The sequence below is a fragment of the Corythoichthys intestinalis genome, chromosome 7 (assembly GCF_030265065.1).
Source record: "Corythoichthys intestinalis isolate RoL2023-P3 chromosome 7, ASM3026506v1, whole genome shotgun sequence".
Taxonomy (NCBI): Eukaryota; Metazoa; Chordata; class Actinopteri; order Syngnathiformes; family Syngnathidae; genus Corythoichthys; species Corythoichthys intestinalis.
The window spans coordinates 42,932,538-42,951,907 of NC_080401.1; the positions used below are offsets into that span (position 1 = coordinate 42,932,538).

The following is a 19,370-nucleotide window of genomic DNA, read 5'->3' on the forward strand; positions in this document are numbered from 1 at the left end:
TTTTAAATTTGAGTCCAAACATTTATAGTTTCTTCTCATACTATTTCAACTTTGCTCCCCTTATTAAAACGACTCACTTCTTCTTACAACACAATTTTCCTTCGTAGTGTGACCCAAATACGACTTAATACCGATAGACAAAATTACCACAATTTACGTCCAGTACCCCCCCAAAAATACATTAAGCCTGAAATGGACAAGAAATCAGATTGGAGCCTTTGAAAACAGATCCGGAGGGGGGTAAAAAAAAAACACATTTTAGGGATTTAACAGGCACAATTGTAAATATCAAAGAATAAATCAAGAAATATCCAGGTTAATTATTTACACATCTGCTCAAATCTGTTCGTGGCATGTCTGAAAAGACTCGACTTTTACTGATTTTTGCTGTGTTAAATGAAACTGAATAATAGGAAATTGATGACATCAAACTAGAAAAGTGCAACGGAACACTGCTTCAAGTTGGAGTTGCTACGTAGTTGCAAGAAATCGGGATGTACCTTGGCATACAGGGGATAAAAATTTAAAGAAATGTCTACAAACACCTTGTTCAATTCACTGAAAAAATGAGAGAAATAATGTGAACTTGTACGGAGCTCCAGACTATGACTTGAAAACAAAATTGAGTGCACGCTCAACTTGTCCGTGTGCACGAGCTGCTACTTTGTTTGCATGAATTCATGGCTCGTGTGAGTGAGTTTGTACTAAGTGCGCACTACGTATTTATTTCATGTGCACGAAATCGTTACAGCGAGCTCATGAAGTAGATTTAGCACCGTACGGGACACGAGGGTAACCGTTTTGAGCGCATCTTTACAGACTCACAAACTACGCCACCTGACCTGCAAACACACCAGCTTCCATTATTTTATCTCAAATAATGACTCCTTGCATTGCCAGGCTTTTCAATATGTCTTTATAGCTCATCCCCAGCCTAAAATAAAAATTACTCATGTCTTCTCTGTCTATCTTTGTCCGAAAGAACACAAAGAAAGTGCGTTTGATGTGTTACCCTTATTGTCCTCTTCATGTGCCCAGTATTCTGTCAAATTTTCCAACCGATCAGAAATTGCAACTTTGTGTTAAAAATAGCCGCGAATACAGCGATTACAAAGTAAACCCTACAAACTCTCTTTAAATAAAGGACTACTTACGTTTGATCATGGATGGGCATGTAAAAACCTCTCCTCACACACATACAGTGCCCTCCATAATTATTGACACCCCTGAAAAATTCAAAAGGATTCAAAAGGATTCATGATGCCATGCACCCTAACAAGGTTCCCAGGGCCTTTGGAAGCGAAACAGCCCCACAGCATCACTGACCCACCTCAATGCTTCACAGTGGGTATGAGGTGCTTTTCAGCATGCGCATCTTTCGTGGCACGCCAGACCCATGTAGAGTGTTTGTTGCCCAAAAGCTCAATCTTGGTCTGAGCTGACCAAAGCACATGGTCCCAGTTGAAGCCTAGGACCGTGTGTATTTTTGTGTGAGACCAAGATTGAGCTTTTTGGCAACAGACACTCTAAGTGGGTCTGGCGTGCCACGAAAGATGCGCATGCTGAAAAGCACCTCATACCCACTGTGAAGTCTGGGGGTGGGTCAGTGATGCTGTTTCGCTTCCAAAGCCCCTGGGAACCTTGTTAGGGTGCATGGCATCATGAATGCTTTGAAATACCAGGACATTTTAAATCAAAATCTGTTGCGCTCTGCCCGAAAGCTGAAGATGGGTCGTCACTGGGTCTTTCAGCAAGACAATGACCCTAAACATATGGCCAAATCTACACAGATATGGTTCACCAGACACAAAATCAAGCTCCTCCCATGGCCATCTAATTCCCCAGACCTTGTTTTGTTGGCAAAAGCGGGTTGTACAAAGTATTAACACCAGGGGTGCTAATAATTGTGACACACATTATTTGATGTCAAATAATTTTTTCTTTATGTGGGATTTTTTTCCCCACTTAATGAATGCACTTGTATTGAAGGTTGGATTTTTCTCTTTTTTTCAATTAAGGTCCCATATTATTTGAATTTAAAAAAATTATTAGAAGCTAAAAAACACATCTTTTTCAGGGGTGCCAATAATTATGGAGGGCACTGTATTGTCACGTTAGCTGCATAACAACTGCAGCCGCCCTCCTATGAGTCCCTCGCTGTTTACGACTTCGCCGTGTAGTAAAGCATTATTTTGCCATATTCGTGTTAACTATTTGGCAGCTACATGCTCCTCCGACTTCGGCCGGTTTGTCCGGCGGTCATTGTCCAGCTGCTTCCCCGCAAACGAGCCCTCTGCCCTCAGCAGGTGAAAAACGAGCTCTAACTTGTTCGCCGCCGGGCGGGTTGCCGATCGGCGAAGACAATCGACAACCCAGTCGTCATGTGAAATGATCCGGGCTAGTTATGTGTGATTTTCCGCTTTGAAGACTTTGAAACATCACTCGGTTCGGGTTAGCATGTCGGCCAGCTGTCACGTCTCTTGGTTTGTTTACAATCTCCGAAGCCGGGGAAGGGAAATGACATAAACCCGATTTAGGTGGCATAAAATATCGTTCGGGAGGTGCGACAGTAAAGGTGAAGTCGACAGTTTTGACCATTATGGAGTAATTTTGCCATGTCGTCCTGAATAAATGCACTTTTATTATTTCATATTCCATTCAGCACAAGACTTACTTGTCATGACCATGCCATTTATTTAGCTATTGGGGAAAATACTTGGATAAAAAGAATATCTTGTAAAAATATTGGAGTAGAGATACTGAAAAAAATGACATTTTGCGGCTCTCTTCGTCGCGTTTTGCTCGTTCTGAATAATTCCCCTCTCAATGGGTTGAATAGTAAAACCGATCAGCCCATTCATCCACCTGTTGGGGACGCTAGAGCCTTACAATGGTAGGTGTGGCTAAATGGCAGATTAAAAGACTAATTTCTCGTCATCTGCGCTTTTCTAAATTGTTGTATATAGTTGAATCGTCTCAAAATAAGATTCTAATTCACATAATAATGCTATTTAAGACTTTTTTTTCTCATGTCGTACGCACTTTAAGAGAAACAACACTGATGCACATTAAATAAATACGAAGTGCAAACTCGTTCACATGAAGTAGTAGCAGTAGCTAGTGTGCATGTAAGATTTGAGCATGCACACAAGCTAATTTTGTTCCTGATCATGTCATGTCTGGGGCTCCGTAAACTGCACAACTTAAATTTTTGTCTGTCTTGTTTACGTTTGGACAAGTGTGCACACTCTCTTGAAACCAGCACATACCTATCACCGTTCAGCTGTTCTAGCAGGTTTTGCATGGCCAATCCATTTCATTGTGTAAGTATATATACTGTTAATCGATATCATAAAAATAACAACAAACATGAAACAAATTGCAAAATATTTCAAATTTCCCAGCAGGCCTTAAACGTAGCATTTGCAGAGAAACAAAATTCAAAACATGTTGCTCATAGTTTCGGCCTATGCTCATTATTTAATTGTTGAGCTTCACGACTGGTTGATTGGACTTGAGGGGGATGCTTTGTTGGGGTTCGGGGGGTTCTCCAAGGCTCGAGACGAGGAGGGTCAGGATGGGAAATGGTAGAAAGTCTCATGTTCTTACACCCATTTTACAGACGTTGGGATGGGGGCCCTTCAGAGGGGTCCTGCTGTCCATGGGCATCCCGAGGGGCTGCGCGCCGATCCACACGGATGCCGGAGGAAAAGGGAACGAGGAGGGCAATGCAAGACGCACCGTCGGAGAGGATAAAAGGGAGATGACAAAAGTAAAATAAAAGAAAAAACCAAAAAAGAATCACACACTCATCGTCATGTTGGGTGAATACTGTAAAAAGAGAAAAAGAGAGAGAGAGAGAGGGAAAGGGAGAGAGAAGATAAGCCCATACTCTTCTTCATCTTAGTCAAGCAACACTGGACTAAATGCAGCCCCCATTTATAGCAGCATGTCATGTCGTATTATCATGTGAGTAACCCAGCGGCAAGCAGAGCCAAGTACAAAAAGGAGGAGGAGAAGAAGAGCACAACGCAGAGGAATGTTAAGGGATGGAAGGTGGCAGTGACAGATTGAGATGCATCATCCATTTTTTTTCTACGATAATGTTTTGCATGCACACGCATTGTGTTGCCTTTTTTTCATGCGTGTTTGCTTTTTCATGCCGAGTTGTTGTAAAGAGAAAAGAACAAAGAAAGCATTGACTACAGTCTTAACGCATTGGATTGATGCAGCTCATTTTGAATGGAATGTAAAAAGTATTTCGTACTGGATGATGGATATACATATATATAAATATGTAATAGGAATCATTATTTCATATACAGTGGTACCTCTACATACGAAGTTACCGTAGTTTTCGGAATATAAGCCACTACTTTTTTCCTACATTTTGAATAGTCCAGTGCGGCTTATTTGTTGATTTATTGGTTTTATTTATTTATTTATTTATTTATTTATTTATTTCTTTCTTTCTTTCTTTCTTTATTGTCATCATCATCGGTATCATTGACAGTTACAAGATGGCTTTGTGATTTGATTAACCCGAAGAAAAGAAAAAAAAACAACAACAAAGAAAAGACAAGGGCTGACGGGAGAAGCATATGCTTATCAAGTACCGTTCCCTTCAACCAAGGACGCACAATCAAAACATGGTAGAGTAGGCATTATAGATTGAGGTACATGAGCAGCTTTTTTTTTTTTTTTTTGTGGGAACACTATGTTGTGTCTGTGTGTGTGGCAATTGTTTTATATTATTGAAGGTCAATCATTGTAGCGACTCAGAATACTGTCGTTGTATTTCCTTTTAAAGGCAGCTAGTGACCCTATGCTGGTCAGTGCAGGGTCAATAGCATTCCAGAGGCGAGTGCCAATGTTAGTAACCGAAAATGATTTTAAGGTAGTTCTAATTTGGCGATAAGTTAATAGGTAACACTTTATTTGACAGCGGCGTCATAACACTGCCATAAGACAGTCATAATTATGACATGACGCTATTATGGGCATTAATGAATGCAAATGACAGATTATGTGTCATTATGTGTCATCCTGCAAATTATGTCACTCCATTTATGTGCAGCTCGGATCTTTTACATCCATTCAAAAGTGATATAATTTGCTGTATGACACGAAATGATATCTGTCATAAGCATTTATTAATGCTCATGTCAGTGTCATGACGTAATTATGATGGTCTTTTGACAGTCTTATGGCGCCATTGTCAAATAAAGTGTTACCAAATACTAAAACTAGCAATGAATGAAACAACCGGAACAGTAACTGAAGAAACAATTAGCACAGAACATGTACCGTATTGGCCCGAATATAAGACGGCCCTGATTATAAGACGACTCTTTTTCAAGACTCAAGTTAGAAAAAAAGACTTTAACAACAAATTAGTTTTTATACAGAAAATAATTACAGTACATCTGAAACAAATGATTATAACAATATATTTGAGAGAAAAAGTATGTTATTTTGCCTCATTCAAATCTTAATATCTAAACATTTAAATATGTAAACTAAAGTGCAATCACATTCGTAAATGAATGGCTTCTAGTTTTTGAAATGTAAATAAACCAGTCTATTGTGTTAAAACAACAAAATTGCAATAACTGCATTAATCATCAAAGTGAGGTCTAACTGTAACTGTAGTCTTGAAACAAATCTGAATAAGGAAAAACATTGCAATCAAATAATGCAAATTGGTTAAAGTTGAGAGTAGCTGAGATCTGTCATGACAGAACATTACTCCTCAAGATCAGCATTTGCTTCAATGATATCTGGCGCCATCTAGCGTCATGAATGGGCATAATGTCTAGACCCCGAATATAAGACGACTCCCACCTTTTCAGTCTTATTTCAATGCAAAAAACACCGTCTTATATTCGGGTCAATACGGTATTTGGATTGTTACTAACATCTGTAGCGCTGCATTGCATGCTAGGAGGCATGTTGGGACGACAACAGTGTTGGCAGCAGGTGGCATCAGAGGTTGACTGTCTCCTTCAAAGGAGCAGTGATGGGCATGGTGGTTCATTTGGTCTTATGAGAGTCTCATGATGCCGCTGTCAAATAAATTGTTACCGGTTAATATCTTTTGGTGTAAATATCCCATAATACAGTGAGGACGGCTGTGGCTTATAGTCCAGTGCGGCTTATCTATAAACAAATGCAGTTTTTTTTTTTTGGTGTCAAATTTGGTGGGTAGCGGCTTATAGTCAGGTGCGTCTAATAGTCCAAAAATTACGGTAATTCGTTCCGGGACCTTGTTTTCCCATAAGAAAACATTATAATTCCATTAATCCGTTCCAAAGCCCAAAAACCTACACTAAATCCTTCATAAATACTGCTGGTACTATTACAAATGGCAATTACACATAGCAAAACAAATAAATCATAAATAAAAATTGGAATAATAATATTATAATAATAATAATTCTTGAAATAATGTAATGAATCGGTTGTAATGTGGAGGATGTGTTTTTGCGTGCTGTACCTGAACGCGTGGCTGATGTGACCGAGTGAGAAAGGGGCGGTAGAGATTTTACTTTCTCTTTTAATGTTCTGTTGTTGTTAGCATCAGCTACAGCGGACAGTAGGCGTGTTGTGTTGCACAAGTTCTGAAATAAATGATTAAAAACCTGACGAAGCTGTCGATTTCCTAGGCAATGTTACCACAATAATAATTGTAACCTTAACTTATAAGAAGTTAATTCGTTCCAGGACCTTGTTTGTAAGTCGAAATGGTCGTATGTTGACCAGAATTTTCCCATAAGAATACATGATAATTTTAGTAATTCGTTCCACAGCCTGAAAACCTTTATTACATCCTTAATAAATACTGCTGGTACTATTGCAAATAGCAATTACACTGAGCAAAACAAATACATTACGAATAAAAATAGTAATAATAATATAATAATAGTAGTAATAATAATAAATGTAATAATCTAACGAATCGGGCTCTAATGTGGTGAATGCGTGGTGTTCCTGAATGCACCGTGTGGCTGACATGACGGAGTGAGAGAGAACTTTTAACTTTCAATTTTCATGTTCAGCTGTGGCAGACAGTTGGCTTGTTGTGTTGCACAAGTTGATGGAATAAATTAGAAACCTGACGAAGCTGGCGATTTCTTTGGCGATGTTACAATTGGCACCTTAACTTATAAAGACTGGTGAACGGAGGTCGGAGGAGGAGTGTCGAGATCGACATTCAACGGCCGTATTGTCGAGCCAGTTCACGGATGCGTACACTAAAGTCATATTTTTCTATCATTTCCATCTTCATTTCAATGGTAAGCGTCACCTTTTTCCTTTTTTCACCACCTGCACTAACGTTCTTGGAACCTGTGTTGATTTCTCTCATAAGAAAATCACCTTTGTGTCCGGGAAAACAAAGAAACTGCGGCGCTGTCATAACTTGTCATATTTCGAGCATGTCGTCGGATGTAGAAACAAACGGGGAGTCAAATTTTACGTCGGATGCAAACAGATCGCGTGCTGAAGAGATCGTATGTCGAGGTACCACTGTATTTAGTTTGTACTTTTAACATTTCGCATATTAAACTAGGAAAATTAGCTAACAAAAAACATACTGAGAACGTGCTCATTTAGCTAATGTTTACCACATTTCACCAGGGTACGTAAACATATGCGCACAAATCGAAATAAATGGGGGTCATCATTCTAAATTTTAGTTGTTGTCTTTCCTATGTTTAGAACAAAAATGACCGCAAATTTCCGCACATTGAAACGCTACGTCCCAGCCTTTGTGGAGGCATTTAAATATGCAATGCTACTCACACTTTCACTTTGGAATGGGTTTAAAAAGTTGCCTGCCATCTCGCCGTCGTCCCGCGGAGTGCCAGGGGGATTGTTCATGCCTGCCATGTTGTTGGGAGAATTCTAGCACACAACCGCACAACACAGTCAGCAAATGTATTGGCATGCTTATTATTTCAAACACACAGGCGTCTGTACAAACCAATTGACTAGTCGCTAATCACGCGTTTCTGGCTTGAGGAAATGAGCCTGACAACTTAAATCACTAGTTGCCGTGACGGCGATAGACGTCCGATCCATTTTGACTGGAATGATCGATCGCTGCCACCCCTCTAGTCAAAATGGATCGGACGTCTATTTCCGTCAATGGCAGTGAATGAGTGAATTGGTTGAAAATGTCCAATATTTTTATCAATCTGATTTACATGTATAATGTAATTAGTGACTAGTCAACATCAAATTTCATCACATTCGTAATGACTAAATAAAAATCTGTCATGCAAGCTTTAATACACTCAATAACTGCATTTTATCTCACCTTTGGCAACCCGTCCATGTCACCAGAGCCTGTGATCAGACCAAAAAAGAAATAGTTTGAATTCCACTTCCTCAACCGGCCTCTGGAAGGCGCTGTCTGACTTTTAGTTAAATTCAATGCTCACCTAGCGAGCCGTTCATATGATGCTGTTCCATGGCGCCCATTCCACCCATGGGCCCATCGGGCCCCGGTCCCATCGGGAACTGCACAGAAAGAGAAAATAAAAGTCACTAACAAGAAAAGTTGTTTTTGTTTGAGAGATTTTTTTTTCTTTCTTCCTTACGTTAGGTCTGTTTCCACCAGGGCCGATGGGGTTCATCATTGTGTAGATGTTTTCACTCGAGTTTGTTGAATCTACAAAGGAAAAACAGGAGGGTGTTATTGAAAATTCCAATGCATATTTATTTTTTATTCCTTTTTTTATCCAGTGTAAAGTGCAAAAAATAACTCAAACTATGCGAATAAATTCCAATTCTATGACAATAAACCATAACTTCCCAGAGAACAAAAAAGTCGAATTAAAATTTGGATGTTCTAATGACGAAAATGTCTAATTTGAAGTACTGCAACCATTACAAGGGCATAGGTTTGGTCTCAAAATTGGTAGGGACGATATGGCATAAATAACCTGTAGCCTATGTACACTTTTTGCTGGGGACGGGACATTCTTAATGATCAATGCAAAATAAATCTGTATTGACTTTTACTAACTTTTATGTGCATTGGTTCAGCCTACACCATTCCATTCAAACCTTTGTTTTAAAAAATTACTAAAGAAGCATTTTGAAAACTTCCAGAATTTTTTTTCGGATTTTATGAGCAAATTTAACTTGCATTATTTGAACTGAATTGAAACTTGTTAATCATCCCTTAACTATCCATGAATGCAAAAAAATAAACATTTGTCTTAATACCACTCAACATTGCCTAAATAAAGAAATTAAATATAACTGAAAATCTTCTTTGTCAGGAAATAACAAAAAAATAAAAAATAAAAATAAAAATTGAGCCGTTTTCCAGGTAAACTACTGCTTTTGTCCACAAGCACAACCAAACTAAAAAAAAAAAAAAAAAAAAGCTCCTGTTGGTTGCTTTAACACCACATTAATAAAATTAAAAGTAAGATTGGAGAGAAAGGGGCAAAACTCGGTTCATTACATTTCTCACAGTTTAATTAACGTTAACAGTAAAAAAAACACATAAGACTCTTTAAGCAGCGACCTAAAGTTCACACAGTTTAATGTTATGCTAATTCTGATACAGGTCAGACTTTCAGTAGCAAAATTAGTGGTGTGTTCCCCACTTTCTTACAGTGGCTGCTGCTGGCTGGGAAAAAAAAAACTTCTAATATCTTTAATATCTAATGTGTTGGTGTGTGTGTGTGTGGGGTGGGGGGGTCCAAATCATTAGCCAATCAAATGTGCGTTTAGGAGGAAAAACATGCACCGGCACATTCAGCAAGTGAAAAGAAGTACATGTAAGTCTGGACATAATGAATATAATTCACTTTGTAATGGTGGGGTCAATTGCAACAATTAAAACATATGGGAAGTGGTGGAAGTTGGTGGGGACAATGTGAGCATCCTAAAAAGTTGCTAGTGTTTTGTTCCTACCGTCCCTATGCAAACCTACGTCCTTGAACCATTAGTTGAATAAATCGAGTAATTCGATTAGAAAAAAAGCTTCGAATCAAATTTTGCTGCGTCGAGGATTCGCTTAATCAGAATGGCGTTGTAATGGTTTTGTTTTGAAGGTGTTTGCATTTAGTTTTAATTGATTTGGGTGAGACACTGCCCTATAGTGGCAACAGGGAGTATTATAAATAACTCATTTAAGAAGGCTGAATCCAGCTGCTCCCTGTTAAGACCAACATGAGGTAAGTTTTTGTTTGAGCTAATACGTTTTTTTTTAATGCATTCATGATTTAATTCATAGGTGTATTTAGCAGTTTATTTGTGGGAATATGTGTTTGAACGATTTGTTAAGAGCATTTTAAAAAACAAAAACGTTAGAATTTTATAGCATTTAAGCTAGCGGAAAATGGCACCCAAACATATATTTCTATGATTGTTTAAAACTAACTGTACACTTCCATGAATTATTATTTTTTTTATATATATATATATATATATACCACGGGCATTAGTTGACATTTGACAACAATCTCCAACTTCTTTTGTGTGAATACCAAGTTTTTACACAAGCTGAGTGGGCTAAAACTGCCCGCAGAGGGAAGCAAAGCATTATTATTTTTAAATTTTACAGTCGTTACTTTGTTATCGTCTCTGGTGTCACTTCCTCAGTAAGAACATACTGACAGTAAACAGCTTGAGCACAACAGAAACGCTGAAAGATTTTACATGTGAACATATTATGTATATCGTAATTTTCGGACTATCGGGCGCACCAGACTATAAGCCGCCACCCACCAAATTTGACACAAAAACGCCATTTGTTCATAGATAAGCCGCACTGGAATATAGGAGGGTATTATTGAAAATTCTAATGCATATTTATACACACATCAATAATTATGATTCCTTTTTTATCCAGTGTAAAAGTTAGAAGTAGTGTTAGACATATACTGCAAATGCAAAAAAAACAACAACAAAAAAAACTATGCGAATAAAGCCCAAATTGTATGACAATAAACCGTAACTTCAAAGAGAACAAAAAATTCTGATGAAATTGAAAATGTAAAATTTTAAGTGCTGCAACTATTAATCGATTAACTCGAGTAATTCGATGAGAAAAAAAAGCTTCGGATCATATTTTGCTGCTTCGAAGATTCGTTTAATTAGAGTGGCGTTGAAATGGTTTGTTTTGAAAGTGTTTGCATTTAGTTTTCATTGATTTGAGTGGGACAATGCCCTCTAGTGGCAACAGGGTGCATGATATAACTCATTTAACAAGGCTGAATCCAGCTGCTCCTTGTTAAGACCAATATAAGGTAAGTTTTTGTTTGAGCTAATATGTTTTTGATGCATTCGAAATTTAATGTATAGGTATGTTTAGCAGTTTTTTTTTGGGGGGGGGGGGATATGTGTTTGAATGATTTATTAAGAGCATCTTTAAAAACAAAAAGCGTTAGCATTTCATAGCATTTAAGTTAGCGGACTTTTGTTCTGCAAGTTAGCCAATTGTTCTTTTGTTGTACTTAAAGCCTCATTTATTTATAAATTTTTTAAATACCGTTTGAGCCAAAGCTCAGGCATTTTAATTTATTTTCAAATGCATTTATTGCTCTTGTGAAATGACGCGCAATCCTGCATAGTTTGAAGAAACACTCGGGAATTTTATTTTGCATTTGCATTTAATGCTCTGTCTTTGTTTTACATCCCCTAAAATTTATTCTGCAACATTATAATGTAAATGTTCGTAATCCGATTACTCGATTATTCAAACTAACTAGTTGATGGATGAATCGATTACCGGTACTTAAATAATCGCTAGCTACTGTCCCACTCATTTTCCAACAATATAGTTAACATGCTAAAAAATAAACAAAAAATAAAACTATAGATAAAAGGGAAGAAATATAAATAGATTATTTTGTAACTTACATTTTCTCATTAAGTCAAAGCTCTTTTCTCATTAAAATACTACTACTTTTCAAAACAATATGAGTTACTGCGTACTAGAATGAGCGAACACCATTATTGTTATTTTCCTATAAAATTATGGCTATAGGCGTTCAGATCGTCCGTTTCACGATGATACGAGACGTTGGGATTCTTTGCACAAAGATATTTCTGATATTACAAAGTCTGCCACAATCCAATTCAAGGGCCTTACAATCAATTTAATACGATAAGTACACATACATAACAATTATTTATGTTAGACCTAAAGCACTATAAAATACAAAGCAATTTTGACATTTTTGACAATTTGTTGCTTAAACTTCGACATTTGAATGAAAACCATTCTATTTAATAAAATGGCATATCAAGATGACGGTGTTGATTGATGTTTCGCGTCTCGACTAATTTGATTGGATTGTCGCAAAGTCAATTGTAGGCCATAAAATTACTACTCTTTCGTCATTTTTGGATGAAGCACAATGTAATTTGTGAGGTATATTGTAGGGATGAATATGTGTCGATCCTCGGAGCCCGTATTTTTTATTTTTTGTCAAATAAATTACATAATTATTTGCAGACTTATTGTTGCCTGTAGGTCCGAGTTAGCCAGTAGACTGCGTGCACGGTTGTGCTTTCCATGTCTCTGGTAGTATTTTTATAGAGCAAGCTGGGAGGTCTTGGTTCATTTTGAACTTGTTTAATGGCTAGGGATGGGAATCGAAATCCGATTCCAATTCGGAACCGGTTCCGAGTGTTTCGAGGCCTCGACATCACAATGAAAAAGCCTTAACGATCCCTTTAACGATTCCTAAAGACGCGTATTGCGTCGTGACGTGTGTTGTTGTCCAAACGCATCAAACTAGCATGGCGCCAAGAACCACTCGCTCCAAAGTTTGACTACACTTCACCAGGAAAGAGTGTGAAAATGAAAGGTCACGACGGGTAAGCACGAGCATTGCAGCCATAAACATAACAATGACAGCACGTAGGTTCAAACGCTCGAAAGTGTGTCTTCACTTCACGAGGAAAAATTACAACAAAGCGACTTGCAGTCATTGCAAGGTGGAGATAACTGCATCGGGAGGGAATACGACTGCGCTGTCCTCACAGAGAGGCTAAGGCTCAGTCCTGGCTATACAGCTAGCTAAACTCCCAAATGACGATGCAGAAGACGTTGGTATAATTTCCTGACTTTATTCAACCATCACTTGAAGAGTGAAACTAAGAATAGAAATGAAACAAATCAATTTCGTCCCCAATAACAAACAGGTTTGCATCAACGTAAATCAGCGATGATTAGCTGCTAATAACAGTAATAACAAATGGTTAGCATTCGTTCGCTGGCATTAGCACATCATTCAAACCACTACACAACTGGATTTAAGTGTCCGATCGCGAGTGGAAACACAACAACCACAACACAAAAGATGATACATACAGGCGTTGCCTCTGTAGATATTAACATTAACAAAGAACGTAGGCTCGTAGAAGTGTTTCTCTCTCTCACTAACTCGCTCACTCGCTTGGATGCGGCATTTCTTCTTCGGGTGTAAGCGCGCTCTTCTTCACGTGAGGAAGCGCAAGGGCGCCCCCACTTGAGCGTGTAAGCGCCACAAAAACTAAAAGGCCTGCATTTCAATGTAATGGTAAATAATACACGTTAACCCAGCAGTCCCCAAACTGCGGCCCGCGGCCCAAATACGGCCCGCCTCCACATTTGGTCCGGCCATTTTGAATTTTTTTTTTTTTCACAATCGTGTTATTTATTTCCTGGCCTTTTCCTTGAAGAATTCAGAGAGGGTTATTTGGTTATTATCTATTTAATTAATAGTGTTTTTATTATTAATTATTATTATTATTATATTATATTATTTTTTAAATTTTATTTACTTTCATTCTGTGAAGAATCCAGAAAGGGTTATTTGATTGTGGCTTTCTGAAAAACAATAATTTTTTACATTTATGCACTTCTGCAATCGTCACACTTTTTCTGTTACAAACTGACCCCGGCCCCTCATCAGAGAAGGGAAAAGTTATGTGGCCCTCACAGGAAAAAGTTTGGGGACCCCTGCTTTAACACATATTGCCAAATGCAGAACAACAACCTATCTGCCAATATATACCAATATTTTTTATTTCTATTAGATAAATGTTTCAGTAAAATGTTACACATTCTTGTGTATTTGCCACTTATTGCCACAGTTAACATTGAGGCTTTGGGCCACTTTTGATCTCGTTGTGAGTTTGTAAGGTTGTGACTTCTGATTAAACAAACTCGATGCCAATCAAAAGGTTTGTTCTTCTTTTCCCCCAAATTAGAACCGATAAGAGAATCGATAAAGAATCGAATCGTTAAGCAATATCGATAATGGAATCGGAATAGTGAAAATCCTATCAATTCCCATCCCTATTAATGGCTATGACTACTTTTTTGTAAACCACTTATGTATCAGGTTAGCTTTTTCATGCAATATTACAATTTCACATTTTTCTCCTAATACTGTACCTCTTATTCATAGATTCACCTCTTTCTTTCCTTTTTTCTGGCAACTTGACTGTATTTTTCTTTTCATCATGCCAATCTACTTGAAACAAACCGTGCCATCACTGAGACCGACCAGCAACTTATCATCAGCACTCTGTCCCCGCTCACGAGGATGAGGTGACCTTGAGCTGACATTGCCAAAGGAAAGTTTTGAGTAAAAGGCGGCGATAGGGGGTGGTATTTGAATGTAACAAGCACAAAGTGCATGAATTGGCCTTTGTTGTCAGTACTGAGGGCCAATGGTGAGTGGGAGGTGCAAAATTTTGTAGAGATTAAAGTGTGTGTATGATGTGTAGTCTTGTACACTATCATTGGAAAATATGTCTTCCTCAACGAGTACCAACGTTTTGGATAGAAGGTTTCCTGGGCAACGCAGTACAATGGAGGCATGTAATAAATAATAAAGACACTCTCTTCCACAGGTAAGATTTTTTTTTGGGCTTATCCTTACAAATGACACGAGACCGGTCATTTCCAAAACACAAATATGGCAGCTATACGGATTTAATTTGAAATCCTTTTATTTTTATTTCCAATTTCCAAACATTTTATATTGTAAGATTGAATCTCATACCATAGCCATAAATTCATATTCTAAAACGTGTAGTTTGCTCTAAAAATATTTACAGAGTAAAAGTTTTTATTTCCTTAATTCTTTTTGCAAAAATTAGGGCTGTCAAAATTATCGCGTTAACGGGCGGTAATTAATTTTTTAAATTAATCACGTTAAAATATTTGACGCAATTAACGCACATGCCCCGCTCAAACAGATTAAAATGACAGCACAGTGAAATGTGTTCTTGTTGTGTTTTTCGGAGTTTTGTCACCCTCTGCTGGCGCTTGGGTGCAACTAATTTTATAGGCTTCAGCACCCATGACCATTGTGTAAGTAATTATTGGCATCAACAATGGCGGGCTACTAGTTTATTTTTTGATTGAAAATTTTACAAATTTTATTAAAACGAAAACATTAAGAGGGGTTTTAATATAAAATTTCTATAAATTGTACTTAATTCATCTTTTAAGAACTACAAGTCTTTCTATCCATGGATCGCTTTAACAGAATGTTAATAATGTTAATGCCATCTTGTTGATTTATTGTTATAATAAACAAATACAGTCCTTATGTACCGTATGTTGAATGCATATATCCATCTTGTGTCTTATCTTTCCATTCCAACAATAATTTACAGAAAAATGTGGCATATTTTATAGATGGTTTGAATTGTGATTAATTGCGATTAATTAATTTTTAAGCTGTAATTAACTCGATTAAAATTTTTAATCGTTTGACAGGCCTAATATATATATATATATATATATATATAGTTTTTTAATTTACTTTGGGAAAAAAAAAGTGAAGAAACATGCCTTGTATGTATCTCTTTCCATTACTAATTCTGAATAAATACATTAAACACACACACACACACACACACACACACACACACACACACACACACACACACACACACACACACACACACACACACACACACACACACACACACAAACAAACAAACAAACAAATAAATAAATAAAGAAAGAAAGAAAGAAAGAAAAAGGGGGCGGGGGGGCGCTACTTCGCGGTTTTTTATTTATCGCAGCAGGTTCTGGTCCCCATTAACTGCGAAAAATGAGGGATTACTGTATACTAATTATTACCTTTTTATATACAGTACAGACTAAAAGTTTGGACACACCTCATTCAATGCAACACAAATAAGGGTCCCAACCCCATTGATAAAGCAATAAATTCCACTAATCAACCATGAAAAGGCAAAAAAAAAAAACATTTTAGGTGACTCCCTCTTGAAGCGCATCAAGAGAATGGCAAGAGTTTGCAAAAAAGTAATTAGAACAAAGCGTGATTACTTTAAACAGACTAGAAGATTACACACATTTTTATTTATTTCACCTTTTTTTGCTAAGTACATATTTCCAAACGTGTTCAATCATAGTTTTATTACCTTCAGTGAGAATTTACATTGTAAATAGTCATGAAAATAAAGAAAACGCACAAATGAGGTGTGTCCAAATTTTTGGCCTACACTGTAGATAATCCAAATCTATTTTTTTACAGTTATTAACAGTCGAATGAGCTTCACTGAGCTGTACTGTTAGTATTACATCAGTGAAATCTGAAACTGCGAGGAAACAGGTCTATACATCACCTCCAGGACTTGGCATGATGGGAGTTCCTGGTGGGCCTCCTCCCCCTGGGGGCCCCTGAAGGACGAAACAAGAAAAGAGGAGAGTAACGTGAGCGTTCAGCGGTGTCAACATGCCTCCGCTTACACGTCCCAGCAGAAGTGACGGATCACTTTATGGCCTCCCTCCCACACACAAGTGGTGGCGGGATACTCACCACGTAGTTGCCCGGAGATGAAGACGAATAAGCTATCTGTGGGGAGACGACAAACTGCCATGTCAAACATGTTCAGATGTCAGCGCAGACTAAAACGTGAGGAGGAATAGTCACTCACCGAGTTGTTGTTGGGGTTAGGCCATGGACCTCTTCCGCCAGGACCCCTGAAGGACAAAATAAGTCATTATTTTAATACACGCTCACTATAATTACACACACTTGGCACATTTATATACTGTATATAGCGGAAAACACAGACAAGACTGAAAGAGCATCAAAAGAAACTGCTGTATTTTAAGCCAAAACAACTGTTGTGTTTGATAGAACAATATGTCTATATGCTGCCATAGCAGATTCATGAATGAATGAATGACTGAATGAATGAATTTATTGTCATTGTCATCATCATCATAATCATTGACAGTTTCAGAGTGTGGAATTTGCCCGAAAGAAAGACGATGACAGACAAAGGAAAGACGGGAAAAAGCAAATGCTTATCGATACCCGTCCCCCAACAGCCCGGGACGCACAGTCAAGCATGTTTGTGTTACAGTCCAGTTATTATCAGTTTTTTTTTTTTTTTTTTTCACATATCATTCAAAAGTCATTGATTGTCATGGAATTACAAGCGTCTTGGTCATCCAAGGTTTGCTTTGCATTCTTTGTCTCGTGGGTTTGCATTGTAAACATCATTCCAGTCTTGAGTTTAGAGATCTTTTTTCATGTTTTCAATGTTTTGATCAGTTCTGATTCTTTTGTACACTGTCTTTGTCGGATTTACGCAGTGGTTGCGTGGAGGTCAGGATCAAGATTATCAGTTGGGTCATCATGGTACTCATCAATCTGGTCATCCAAAAGGTGGTAACAGGTGTCATCATTAATTTTCGAATGAGGTCAGCTCTTCCAGGCTTCTCACGACTCTTATCTTCATGTCTTGCGACTTGACAAGGATTTTGGAATCAGAGACCCAGGTGCTGGCAATTTTCCCCTCTTTTTTGAGCTGACGTGCTTTTCTCGCTATATGGGCATTTCGGCGAGTCAAGTTGTCATTCAGAAAAATCTTCGTTCCTTTCAGGCGGTGGCGCTGGTCAAGCAGGGCAACCTTGCTCTTGTGGTCTGCCAACTTCACGACCACCGTCGTCAGTCCTCTCCCCCCAGTTGGGAGCAGAAAGCAGTGACGGATGTCTTGCGGGTCCACCTTTATTCCAAATTCTTGCAGCTTGGCAATTTCCTGTGGAGCCACAGGTGGGCTAGCGGCCTCCTTGGTCGAGATCATCAGCCAGAATTTCCAGCCTTTTGATGCGAGCCTCCTTCTCCTCAACCACTTGCTTGAGCTTCTCGTTTTCAGCGCGCATCAGCTGTAATTCTTTCATGACTTCCCGATTCTGGCTTTGAATCAGGTTAGTCAGAGAAGCCTCCAGGTTGGTCAGAGAGGCAAGAGAGGCCACTATTTTCTGGATGGAGGATTTGACTTCATCCAGATCCTCAGGTTTCAGAGTTTTCCGAGTCATACTGGAGTCGTATTTTTCAGGCTGGTCCCGGCCCTGAGCGCTTATCAGTTAAGATAGGAGCGTGCTTTCAGTAGCTCAGAATGTGCGTCTGTACACTTCGAGCGGTTAGACAGCAATGACATGGCGCATTAAGCCCCTGAAATATTTTTAATTTTTCCGTTTTACCCTGGAAACCCCGTTTACAGACGTCACGCAACCGCTTTTGTTTCAACCCAGCCATAAAACAATGGTAATTATATTTATTGATTATTCAAAATGTCTGTCATTTTTAGCTTAGAATCATTAATTGATGTCTAATATTTCATTTAAAAAAATTATTCACTCGCATATTAAAACTTTAAAACAAATGACGTCACAATGGAAAAAAATGGCGTCTGTAAAAAAGTCACGGATATCGACCTCGTAACTATTGGTTAGTTGTGTTTCTTTTGTTACTGTGGCATTTCTCCGATATGTTAGATGATAAATAATCTATCCAAACAAAGAAAAAATGCTATATTACCATGTTTCACACATAAAATCCCCCAAAAATCCAGCTGTGGCCATTCACAGCTGCGTCTTGACACTCGGTGATACTTCTGCATGGAGTTTTTGGATCGGAAAAAGGTAAGTACGCGATAATATCTCGCTAAAGTCAAGGCGTCTGTAATTCTGCTCTCGCATGCTCTCACCTCCAGATAGGGTTTTGCTGTTTAAAAATTATTATTTTATTTTTTAAAACGCCCTCCTGTTCAAAATTTTTCTTACTCCAAAAAATATAGAAAATTGCGCCATATATATATATGGTGGAAAAAAACGCCATCTATTCCGCTCATATGTTCCGCTCTGAGACCCCCAATATGCATGTGTGATACATCATTGGGAAGCTTAAAATCTCAATTTTCTGAGGGAGAAAACTTTTGAACAGGAGGACATTTAAAAAAAAAAAAAATTAAACAGCAAAACCCATACTGGGTGTGAGAGAATGCGAGAGCAGAATTAAAGACGCCACGATTTTAATGAGATATTAGCGCATACTTACCTCTTTTCGATCCAAAAACTC

General features: G+C 38.1%; 1 protein-coding gene across 2 annotated transcripts in view; it reads right to left on the reverse strand.

Annotated features, from left to right (window-relative positions):
- Positions 1–1,654: 1,654 nt before the first annotated feature.
- ssbp4 (single stranded DNA binding protein 4) overlaps positions 1,655–19,370 on the reverse strand; it is a 258,011-nt gene continuing 240,295 nt past the window's right edge. Inside the window, exons 10-17 of one of the 2 annotated variants that reach the window (XM_057841125.1) lie at positions 16,936–16,981; positions 16,818–16,853; positions 16,624–16,678; positions 8,604–8,674; positions 8,445–8,523; positions 8,321–8,349; positions 7,804–7,905; positions 1,655–3,678 (exon numbers count right to left, since the gene is read on the reverse strand). In XM_057841125.1, coding sequence (XP_057697108.1) covers positions 3,598–3,678; positions 7,804–7,905; positions 8,321–8,349; positions 8,445–8,523; positions 8,604–8,674; positions 16,624–16,678; positions 16,818–16,853; positions 16,936–16,981 — 499 coding nt within the window. In that variant the 3' untranslated portion in view covers positions 1,655–3,597. Of the gene's footprint in view, positions 3,832–7,803; positions 7,906–8,320; positions 8,350–8,444; positions 8,524–8,603; positions 8,675–16,623; positions 16,679–16,817; positions 16,854–16,935; positions 16,982–19,370 lie in introns of both variants that reach the window. The other variant, XM_057841126.1, reaches the window with a different exon arrangement.